The 12,194-nt window shown below is 43.8% G+C and overlaps 1 protein-coding gene across 5 annotated transcripts in view; it reads right to left on the bottom strand.

The window, feature by feature from the left end:
* The window catches only part of LOC131194855 (4-trimethylaminobutyraldehyde dehydrogenase), a 175,372-nt gene that overhangs the window by 49,591 nt on the left and 113,587 nt on the right, over positions 1-12,194 (bottom strand). For 3 of the 5 annotated variants that reach the window (XM_058176387.1, XM_058176390.1, XM_058176389.1), the window contains 3 exons: positions 11,070-11,211; positions 8,946-9,058; positions 7,821-8,275 (listed from right to left, as the gene is read on the bottom strand). In XM_058176387.1, the coding sequence (XP_058032370.1) occupies positions 8,181-8,275; positions 8,946-9,058; positions 11,070-11,211 (350 nt within the window). In that variant the 3' untranslated portion in view covers positions 7,821-8,180. Of the gene's footprint in view, positions 1-7,820; positions 8,276-8,945; positions 9,059-11,069; positions 11,212-12,194 lie in introns of those variants that run through there. The other 2 variants (XR_009154335.1, XM_058176388.1) reach the window with 1 other exon arrangement.

Below are 12,194 nucleotides of genomic sequence, written 5' to 3' on the forward strand. Positions count from 1 at the left end.
TTCATTAATGAGATTCTGCATGATCATCTGTATAAGGGGGTTCTGGTCTACCCAATTGGACAACATTCTTATATTCAGCGAAATGCTGGAGGAACACGTAAAACTTATCCAACAAATGCTGAAAAAACTGCTCCCTGCCAAGCTCTACGCGAAGCTGTCAAAGTGCGAGTTTCACAAAACTTCGCTGGACTATTTTGGCTACTGAATTTCCAGTGAAGGCATAGAAATGGATCCTGGCAAAGTTAGGTCCGTTTTAGACTGGCAACCCCCATATACCTGAAGACAGCTTCAAAGCTTCCTGGGCTTTGCCAATTTCTATAGGCAGTTCATCTCAGTATTTGCTGAGGTGGCTCTACTCCTGACTGACCTGTTGAAAACGGGGTCCCCAACAATGAAGCTGAAGCCGTTGCAGCCTATTGCCTGGACTATGGAATGCCAAAGGGTGTTTGAGAACCTAAAGGGACTTTTCGCAAAAGAACTGTTCTTTCAGCATCCAGACCCGGAGTGGCAGTTCATCATCCAAGCTGACGCCAGCGACAAAGGGATTCCAAGGGGAAAGGGACTCTAAGGTCGACTCAGCCTTCTATCCTTTATAAGGTAGGTAAAATGAGGACCCAGATTGTTGGGGGCAATAAAAGTTGACTTTGTATATAATATACAAATGGATGAAGACTATTGCTTTAAGACTATTGTAAGACTATTGTAAGCCGCCCTGAGTCTTCGGAGAAGGGCGGGATATAAATTCAAATTAAAAAAATAATAAAAAATTGCTGCCATGTGCTTATGTGTCCAAAAAACTCAATGACACAGAGAGGCGATGGGCCATCTGGGAAAAAGAGGCGTATGCCATCCGATGGGCACTGCTCTCCTGGAGACATTTCCTGGAGGGGAGAAAATACCTTTCAGAATAGAATAGAATAGAATAGAATTTTTTTTTATTGGCCAAGTGTGATTGGACACACAAGGAATTTGTCTTGGTGCATATGCTCTCAGTGTACATAAAAGAAAGGTCTGGACTGATCACAAAAACCTAGAGGCCCTAAAGACCTCCAGGAAATTGTCTCCCAAGCAAGTCTGCTGGGCTCAATACTTCAGGAGCTTCAAATTTGAGCTGAAGTACATACCGGCAGGGAAAAACATGCTGGCAGATGTGCTTTCCAGAAAACCCCAATTTGACAGCCACCAGGAGGAGGTGGTCCATGCCATAATTCCCCCCTCCTCCAGCCAGTCGCCCAAGTCACCATCAGAATCCAGACCAGGCGACTACCTCACCCCAGCCGTGAGGGATGGGCAGCAAAATTAAAAGCAGAACTGCCCACAGACCCTTGGCTCAACGACAACCAAGGTGCCCTCACCATGAGGGAGGAGCTGGCATGGAAAGGATCAAAACTGTATGTGCCAGCCAGCCTAAGACTTGAGATGTTCCAACGTAGCCATGACGCCAAACAAGCTGGTCACTTCGGAATCCTGAAAACTTTGCACCTTGTCAGAAGACAATTCTAGTGGCCAAAAATGAAAGTGGAGGTGGAGGACTACGTTAAGAATTGTGGCACCTACGCAGTGAAGAACAGACCTGATAAGCTGCCAGGACTTCTGCAACAAGTGGCAGACCCTAGCAGACCATGGGAGATCGCAATGGACTTCCTAACAGAACTCCCAGAGAGTGGTGAGAGCATCGTAATATGGACCGTCATCGATCTGTTTTCCAAACAACCCCATTTCATCACCTGCTCTGGACTACCCTCCGCAAAGAAGCTAGCCAAACTCTTCATCAAACACATCTATCGACTACATGGGGTTCCCCGCTGCATAATCTCAATTAGAGGAGTCCAATTCACTGCTAAATTCTGGAGAGAGTTCCTGAGGTCCATCGGGTCCACTCAGGGGCTGAATTCAGCTTTCCATCTGAGCAAAAACGGCACTGATGAACGTACGAACGCCATGGTGGAACAATACCTCAGATGCTATGTGGATTACCAACAGGCGAACTGGGCCGAACTATTACTGTTTGCAGAAGTGGCATACAACAACGCAGTACATTCTAGCACAGGACTCACCCCTTTCCAAGTCACCAGCAGCATGGAATTTTTCTCCATGCCCGAACAGCCAAGAGAACCCCCCCCACATCCATGTCATTAGCAGAATGGATGGAATCGTTAAAAAAGGGGTGGGAAAATACGAAAAAAGCCCTCTCCGAAACAGCGGCAGAATATAAAGAACAGGCAGACAAACACCCCTCACTGCAATCCCCCTTTCAAGTGGGGGATCAAGTTTTCCTTTCCACCAAATATGTAAAATTAAGACTGCCAAGCAGAAAGTTAGGACCGAAGTTCCTAGGTCTTTTCCCCATCGTAAAAATAATTAATCCTGTGACGGTGCAGTTAAACCTCCCCGCTTATTGGGAAAAATACACCCCATATTTCATTGCAGCTTGCTCAAAAGGGTGGTTGGGTTGAATTTAAGACCCCAGACCCAACCATTTCCCCCTCCCATTGAACATCATTTGTGTTGTAAATGTTGTACCTTTGATGTATTTTTTTCTTTTTTCTTTTTCTTTTATGTACACTGAGAGCATATGCACCAAAACAAATTCCTTGTGTGTCCAATCACACTTGGCCAATAAAATTCTATTCTATTCTATAAGGGGAAGCCTATTATGAGGTAAAGAAAATATTAGATTCCCGATTACATAGGGTTAATTGCAATACCTTATATACTGGAAAGGGGACCCTTTGTCTGAAGCCACCTGGGTCAAGTATTGGAACGTCAAAGCAGATAGGCTTTCTGCGCCAACTCAGTAAGCTCAAACCGCCCAAGGAGCTGCTGATTCAGTTCTACAGAGGAATTATTGAGTGTGTCATTTGCACCTCTATAACTGTCTGGTTCGATTCTGCAACCCAACAAGAAAGAGGATAATTAGAACTGCAGAAAAAATAATTGCTACCAACCTGCCTTCCATTGAGGACTGCACGAATCAAGAAGAGGGCTGTGAAAATATTTACAGATCCCTCACATAAACTGTTTCAACTCCTACTCTCAAAACGACGCTATAGAGCACTGAACACCAGAACAACTAGACACAAGAACATTTTTTTCCCGAAGGCCATCACTCTGCTAAACAAATAATTCCCTCAACACTGTCAAACTATTTACTAAATCTGCACTACTATTAATCTTCTCATCGTTCCCATCACCAATCTCTTTCCACTTATGACTGTATGACTGTAACTTTGTTGCTGGCAATCCTTATGATTTATATTGATATATTGACCATCATTTGTGTTGTAAATGTTGTACCTTGATGAAGGTATCTTTTCTTTTATGTACACTGAGAGCATATGCACCAAGACAAATTCCTTGTGTGTCCAATCACACTTGGCCAATAAAAAATTCTATTCTATTCTATTCTATTCTATTCTATTCTATTCTATTCTATTCTATTCTATTCTATTCTATTCTATTCTATTCTATTCTATTCTATTCTATTTTAATTAAGCAGTTCTATGATAAGTACAAGCCAAAGGGTCCCCCGGGGGGAGGGGTGGTTAATTGTGGATTAATTCCCCTTACTCTTACTCTCTCCGTAGGACATGCTTCTCGTTTGAGAGGGTGTGTGTGTGTGCCTGTCAGGCCTGGAAGCCATATTACCTTGGTGCCTTCAGGGTCCAGGCCTGCCACAATCCTATCATGGGAAGTTGGGAAGGGGGATTGCATGAGTGAAGTAGAATTAGCCATAGCAAAACTTTGCAGAAAAGTTCACGGAGCTAGCGGTCTAAAAAAGACCGCCATCAACGCAGCGGAGCCACCAGGTGAGGAAAACCCAGAAGCTCTCAGATTTGGGTTTTCTCAGATGTGCCAATATGACATCTCTAATAAGTTAGCTTTGAGGAATTCCAAGCCTCGGAGTTTGATTTCATTGGGAACCCTGACATCCGGATTTCTGAAAAGTTGCCAAGAAGAAAGAAAAAGTGTAGCAAAGAGCCCCAAGGGCAGCTTACTGGGTTGGCCCAGCTTCGGCTTTCCAAAGAGAGTGAAGAGAGAAAGAGAGAAAGAGATACAGACACACAGAGAGAGAGAAATAGAGAGGAAGGGAGAGAAGGAGGAGAGAAGAAGAGAAAGAGGAGATAGAAAGAGGGTGGGAGACAGAGAGAGAGAAAAGAGAGAAGAGAGACAGAGAGAAAGGGAGGGAGAGAAAGAGGGAGGGAGAGAAAGAGAAAGGAGAGAAAGAACAAAGAGGAAAAAGTGAAGAACACAGTCAAGGCTGGGTGTGGCAAGAAGTGAATGGGAGGGGAGGGGTGAGGTGGGGCTGTGCTGGGCGGGGGGGCGGCGGTCATGTAACTGTGTGGGACTGAGTGATGTTAAGTTGGCCACATCCACCCAGCCACCCTGGTTGTTAAATTGTTGGCTCCCGGGGTTTTCTGTAGGAAATGGGTTCAAATGGCTCTTTGAGTATTTAAGGTAGGCATGTCCAAAGTCTGGCCAGGGGGCTAATTGCAGCTCATGTTCAAATTTCGAGCAGCCCGCAGCCTCTTCTCCACGCTGGCTCAGCTTGTCACTCATCCCCACTAGCTGGCGTTTTTCCCTTCACCGCACAGTGGTTCCCACAACTGTCCCCTGCAGCCTCCTGCTCCACAGCCACCCTGCTCTGCAAGCATCTCAGTCATATTTTTCACCAGAAGATGGCAGTAGACCTGAGTCAGCACTCTCGCCACGTGACCCTTGCGAGCTTATGTGCCCATTTCTAAAATGGCGACTGTAACTAAAAAAAGGAAAGTTGACAGCGAGGGCGCTCCTTCCAGGACAAGTGGAAATTGGAGTATTTTTTCACTGAAATACGAAACAACTGTGTCTGCCTAATTTGCCAAGAGACTGGCTGTTTTCAAGGAATTCAATATCAAGAGGCACTACCAGATGAAACATGCTAACTACAAGCTAACTGGGAATGAACATGGCGAAAAATGGAACTGGAAGCTGCTTTTGTGCCATTGCACAGCAGCGCTTTTGTACAGCAGTACAAGAGCTCACGAGTCAAATGAAAATGCAACAGCAAGCTACAAGGTGGCAATCCTGATTGCCAAGTACTGCAAACCTTTTACCAACTGCGTGATGAAAATGGTGGAGAAAATTTGTCCTGAGAAGAAGCAGGAGTTTGCCAATGTTTGCCTGGCTCGTAATACTGTGATATGGAGAATTGAAGATGTTTCATCTGATATTAAGAAAGAGAGGCAAAAGGAGTGGAGTTTGACTCTATTTTGTTAGCCTGCAACGAAAGCATGGATGCATCTGACACTGCTCAGTTATTGATTTTTTTGAGAGGAGTGGACAATGACATGAACGTGAAGAGCTACTTGACCTCCAGAGCCTTAAGGACCAAACAAGAGGAACAAATTTATTTGTTTCAATTTCTTCTGCCTTAGATGACATGAAACTACTGTGGAATAAAGTCACTGGGATTATTACGGATGGCACACCTGCCATGGCTGGCGCATGAAGTGGATTATCAACCCTAGTGTGTAACAAAGTCAGCAAAGGAGGCAAAGCTATAAAACTCCACTGTATTATTCACCAACAAGTTCTCTGTGCCAAACATCTGAAATATGTTCATGTCATGAAACCGGTGATGAAGGCTATTAATTATATTCGCTCCAAAGCCCTGTGCCACCGCCAGTTTCAACAATTTCTACTCAACATCAGGCTGAATATGGAGATGTTGTGTATCACAACAAGGTAAGATGGCTCAGTCAGGGGTCTGGACTGCAGTACTTCTACTCTCTTAGGCAGGAAATCGGACAATTCTTGGCAAAAAAGGGACAACCGATGCCAGAGCGATCTGATCCTGTTTGGCTGGCTGATTTTGGATTTTTAGTTGACATAACACGACATCTGAATGTGCTGAACATGAGTCTTCAGGGGCAAAATGCAGTGGTAAGCCAACTATATTCATATATCAAAGCCTTTGGGACCAAGCTACTACTTTTCGAAAGGCATCTGTCACAAACGCAGCCCAATACCACACATTTCCCATCGCTACAGGACAGTGGTGGGTTGCCCCTGGTTCGGACCGGTAGTAAAACCGGCAGGAGGCTCCACCCACTGACCCAAACATCATCAAAACTCTTCTGCTTCTGTGTATGCGCAGAAAAGTGCGTGCATGTGAGCACGATGCGAACCAGTAGTAAAGGTAAGTAGAACCCACTCCTGCTGCAGGAAATAATGACCAGTTTTCCACAGAACAATATGAGTACGGAAATAAGGAGGTATGAAGCAGACATCTCATCTCTGGCTGAGGAGTTTCAACAGCGCTTTTGGGATTTCACAGCTACTGAAAAGGAGATCATGCTTTTTTCCTCTCCTTTCTTTGTGGACCCTGATCCCGACCACATGCAGCTGGAGTTCATTGAGCTGCAGTGTGACACCGAGTATTGCAGTTGGTACCAACAGCTCCCTCCTGTCAACTTTTACCGCCAGCTGGATAAAGACAGGTTCCCAGAGATTCGAACATTTGCTAAGAAAATGCTGAAGTTGTTTGGTTCGACATAACTTGTGCGAGAAGACATTCTTGGTTATGAATATTAACAAGAACCGTGTGAGGACGAGACTGACTTTCACCTACATGACATCTTGCCCATCAAAACCACTGTTTTTGAGCCAGACCCGGCCTATATAATGCAGTCAAGATCTCAATATCACCCTTCACATTAGTGAAGTTAAGTTATTTGTTTAATCTTTCATAAAATAGTTCATTTGTATTTAATATTAATGTTTCAAAGAATGTCAGGCTGAATGGTCGGCCCCCACACATTTTCACCTCACCAAATCTGGTGCTCCTTGCAAAAAATTTGGACACCCCTGTTTTAAGGTTTCAGACCCCTGCCTTAACCATTCATACATTGCCTATTCTGTACCTGTGCATTAATTTTTTCTGCCTAAATGCAAAAAAACTTTTCACTGAGCTGTATCTTGTTGGATAGGGCCCAATGGTCAAATCTGTCAAGATCCTTCTGAATCTTGAGCCTATCTTCTGAAGTATTAGCAATTCCTCCCAGCTAATGTTGTCTGCAAATTTGCTGAGTGCTCCTTCAATCCCTTCATCTAGATCATTTATGAAGATATTGAGGAACACTGAGCCCTTCAACTCAACTCTTTGGGGCAATAATTTACTTTGCCTTAGGGCAATAAAATACATTGTGTGTTTTGAAGGTACACAATCTCCTTTACTACAGTTCTACTAATGTTAAAGTAGTAGTTAATTACTCAGAAATTAGCAGGTCTTCTAATGGCAATGCTTAAATAGATCCATATATTAAATCTTTTAAGGGAATTATGAAACTATCTCTCACTTAGGAAAAAAATTCTGATTTCTGAACAGCTCTTCCAAAAGTTTTTGATTTTTACAAATCTGGAGAAAAAATGTCATTTGCATATTCCTGGAATCAATCTCCTGGTTATTTTTGCATAACCAGTGAGAAAAGAATATATAACATGAAATCTTGTTTTTATTGAGACAGTACAGTTTTTGTCCCAGTAAAGAGAATCCTAGCTTTGAGGGATTGATTTTCCAGCCATTTCTGAAAGGCAGAATCACCTGTTTGTAATTCTATTTTAACAAAATGCTTCTGTGTTAAAAGGGCTTAATGAATTTCTTATCAAATCCTCCTATCCCTTAAAGTATAACCCATCCCACACATTGAGAACAGCTAGAATACTTGTGTATCTCATGTAATTTTATGCATTCAGTACTCAGTACCAGAACCTTTATTTGCTCAAGTTGCATTATATAAAACAGCCTGCCTAGAAAAGACAGTAGGAATACAATCAACCTCCTTTGTGCAGATGTTTAATTATTGTTTCTGAGATCAATAGATTGGGAAATATAAGTTATCACATGGCCAGACTCTTTATCATATGATGCTGAGACTCTACTATGCTTAGTCAGAAAATTTGGCAAGAGGTGTCAAGGAATTATTTGGGACTGGTTGCAAAAAAAATCTTATGGCCCAGTGATCATTCTCTTTTCTCTATTATGTATTTTCAAGAGAAGAAAGGAAAAAGAAACAATGAAATTCAAAGTAGTTGTAGGGAAAAAATGATGTAATCAAATGCTGCAAAGATCATTTCCAGTTTCTATTGTACATAGCATTTCCATTGTACACTAACCAGAAGCAACTAGACTAGAGCCATTAGAATGCTGATTCTACATTTCCCATTTCCACAAAGATTGTTTTCAGCTGGGAATAGTATTCAATTGCTGCTTTGCCATTCTCTCGTCCAAATCCTGAAAAGACAGATAAATTTATAAAACTGTAACCATCTGCTCTAAAAATTTGGAAATAATGCATCAGAGAATGAGGAATCTGTTGAAACAAACTTAATAGTTTCATTCCAGAAGTGAGCGGAATTGAATCTTAGATTCCTAATTATAAATAACAAATGAAAAGTAAGTGTTTTTCCTCACCCACTCAGTGAGCAGCTATGAGTCTATAGTTTACAAATCTAACATTAATTTAATACCAGCTTTTTTAATCTGTTTTAATTTAAAATGCCATGTATACATTTTTCTACTTAAGAGAAGTTTCTTTATAGCCTGTATGTGTATGTAGAAGTTATCCTTACTAAATGGATTTGCATCTTCCTTCCTAAAATAGGTTTGTATAAGTATGTAGGCCCTGTATCTTATTTTAAGTAAATCCAACTTCTTTTTGAAATAAAAAAAGTTTTCAGAAATAAGGTGAAATTATTATGAAAAAGGAACAAATCAATGGCAAATTTAGCTATCACTGCTATTGTAAAGTAGGTAATATAGTTCTGCTGCTTTAATTGTGTACACTGAAATAGTGAAATTTAGTTTACAATCCAATTTAGGGTAATTCTTCAACTTTTGCCGAGTATCATATAAGCAGCTGTCAACAGTCAAAATATTACAGCAAAATTGCTGAGTGGAATACCTGACATCTTGTATCCTCCAAAGGGAAGCTCCACAGGACTGACATTATAGTTGTTGATGAAGCACATACCAGCCTGGAGACCAGCTGCTATTCTGTGGGCACGCTGGATATCTCTGTAAAGCAGAATAATTTAAATTCACTTTCATTTCCCTAGTACAAATATCCATCATTTATTAACTCTGGGATACGGCTAAGGATGTCTCCCATTTTAGTGAGGCAACGGAAAGTAAGGATAATACTCAGTTTACCATATTTTTTGGTGTATAAGATGCACCAGAGTATAAGACACGCCTTAATTTTCGGGGAGGAAAACAAGAAAAAAAGAATTCTGCCCCTGCCTATCAGCATCAGGATCAGCCATGTCCAGACTTCCATTTGATTTTGATAACGAGCAGCACAGTTATCTGTTTAAAACAAACCCTATAACTCTACATGCATTTAACTGGAATGAGTGGGGTGGGGGATGATTTTCATGGGGGCAGAAGAGGGATTTGACATCAAAGGGTCTGCTCCTGAGATGCCCCCATCTTTCTACCTATAGCTCTGGGGGGAGGGTCGGAGCACAGCCTGAGGAACAAACCTCTTCAGGATGGTCGGAGGGGGAGGGGGAATCTGCCCAGCAGCTTTGGCAAAAAAGGCGGGCCCCACGGTTCGCGCCTGGTCACCCCTCTGGCCACCCAGCAGGCAGTTCAAGCCAGGCAATGGTCACAATGTCTTCACTCCCCAGCAACATGAGGAGCCACTGCTGCCGCCACCACCTAAGCCCTCTCTATGCCAAGGAGCCAAGCCGGGGCCGTGAAATGTCCCTCCTTTCCAGCCACCGCTGCCCATTGGCCCAATTCCCCAATGCAAATTTCAGAGCCACTGTTGTGACTCCAGCCCCCGAACCTGGCCCCATGCCCGAAAGTGACTCCGAGAGTGAGGGGGAAGAGCCGGTAAGGCTTACCTCGGGAGCACTGATTCCTTTGGCCCGGCTCCAGGAGCCAGAACCAGGCCAGTCGGAGGACATAATGAGGCTGTCATCCCGATTCCTCCCTTCCTCAGGCTACGCCTTCAGAACCAGCTGACAATAATAATAATCAAGCTTGGATTGACTCGCGCTTCAGATTAGAGAGGTGGCGTCATCAAAGGGACATAAAAGGGACAGGATATATAAGGAGCTTTGGGACTGCTCTCACTCCACGGGAAGCAAAAGTTTAGCTGAACCGTTTCAAAAAGAGCTGAAAGTCTTGTGAGTCATTTGTTTGAACTTTGGCAGGCAGCTGCGATTTCTCTGCCAGGACTGATAAGAGCCGTGAATCCACTGGCTGAAGGCCAGCTCGTTAATCCGAAGTGGGGAAGGAGACAGAACAGCCACGTTTTAGGCGGTGGCCAGTTCTGCAATGTGCAACGGGAAGGAGCACTTTCAGGTGGTAGCGCGGCGATCCCTTCTTCGAATCCAAAACAGTTCCCGGTTCCCCGCTGCACATTGCAGGGGAATTGGCCACCTCCTGAAATGCGGCTCTGAAATTTGCATTGGGGAATCGGGCTAATGGGCAGCGGTGGCTGGAAAGGAGGGATGTTTCATGGCTCCCACTTGCCTTGGCTTGGCTCGTGGGCATAGAGAGGGCTTAGGCAGTGGTGGCTCCTCACATTGCTGAGGAGTGAAGTCATCGTGACCATTGCCTGGCCTGAACTGCCCGCTGGGCAGCCAGAGGGGTGACCAGCTGCGAACTGTGGGTCCCGCCTTGTTCACCGAAGCCGCCGGGCAGATTCCCCCCCACCAAGTGTCCCGAAGAGGTTTGCTCCTCTTCAGAACAGGCTGTGCCCTGGCCCAGATCCCCGCCGTCTGGAACTGCCTGAAAATGTTCAAAGGGTGGGGGCCGGTGGGTGAGCGGGGCTACATTCAGCATATAAGATGCACCCAGATTTTCACCTTCTTTTTGCGGGTAAAAAGGTGCATTTTATACACTGAGAAATATCATATATCATATGGAAAAACTACGCAGCAGACAGCTTTTTGCCATGCTCCAAGCTGGTTGTCTGCTTCCAACTTCACAGATGTCATAAATGCCTTATGCATATGCAGCTCAACTTGGACAGCCACCTCCCACTTCTGAAATATATTCCCTTTCTTGATGGTACCTGGTGAAGACGCCTCCTGCCAGGCCAAAATGGGTATTGTTGGCTCTCTCTAAGACCTCTTCTTCTGTGTCAAAGGATAGAATAGACATGACTGGTCCAAAAATCTCTTCTTTTACACATGTCATGGTATCCTTACAGTTTCCTGAAAGCAACACAGGTATGACCATACAATATTAAGAAATCAGTCAATCTGAATTTATATGAAATGAGAAGGGCTACTTCAGCTACTAAGAACTAAGTAGAATTTAAGACTACTTTTTAAAGCTCCATCTGAGATAAACTTTTAAATTAAATAAATGGCCAGAGCCCATCTGTAAGTACTTAATTTCAAGTCCCACTTTAGAGATTTTCAGTTTTAAGCATCTGATCATGGTCTGTTTTTAATGTCTACAATCGGGTAGTATGTTCCTCAATGCAATTGGATCTCCTGCCCTCAGGTGCTTTGGAGAATAATTTGACCTCCTCCTCCCTGTGACTGCCCCTCAAGTACCAGAAGACAGCTTTCATGTTACTCCTAAACTTTCTCTTCATTGGGCTAGCTAGACCTACCTAGTTCCCTTAATCATGCATTCCCAACTCCTAATGCAGTTTAGCTTCCAGACCCCTTAATATCTTTGTTGCTCTTCTCTGCAATCTGTCAGTTTTGGAAGACAATTTTCTTTTTTGCTTCTTAACTGCCACATATTTTAGCTGGGGAAGTTGGGACGGGACTGTTGTTGGAGCGGTAGAAAGTTAGTCATAACACCATTCTGTATTCAAGGACATCCTGCGTCTGATGGAGACTGCCTGAAGATTGTATCCAATTGAGTGTGCAGAGTTGGACAATGTGATGAACTTGTGGGTGTGGGGCAGGGCTGTGAACTGTCAAATGGGTGTGGAAAACCTGGAAGCTTTCAGTTTCGGGTTTTTCCAGCTGTGCCAACATGACATCTCTAATAAATTGATGATGCGGATGATGTGGAAATTGACCAGGCCAGAAATCGGTATGGGGGGGCGCAGCTGGAACAAGCCTTCCCCCCCGAAAGAGACCCCTAGAGCAGCAAAAGGGGGCCCAGGTCCACCGCATGCTTCAGATGTGGAAAGGAGGGGCACCAAGCTGCTGATTATTTCTCCAAACCTGGACCC

The sequence above is a fragment of the Ahaetulla prasina genome, chromosome 3 (assembly GCF_028640845.1).
Source record: "Ahaetulla prasina isolate Xishuangbanna chromosome 3, ASM2864084v1, whole genome shotgun sequence".
Classification (NCBI taxonomy): Eukaryota; Metazoa; Chordata; class Lepidosauria; order Squamata; family Colubridae; genus Ahaetulla; species Ahaetulla prasina.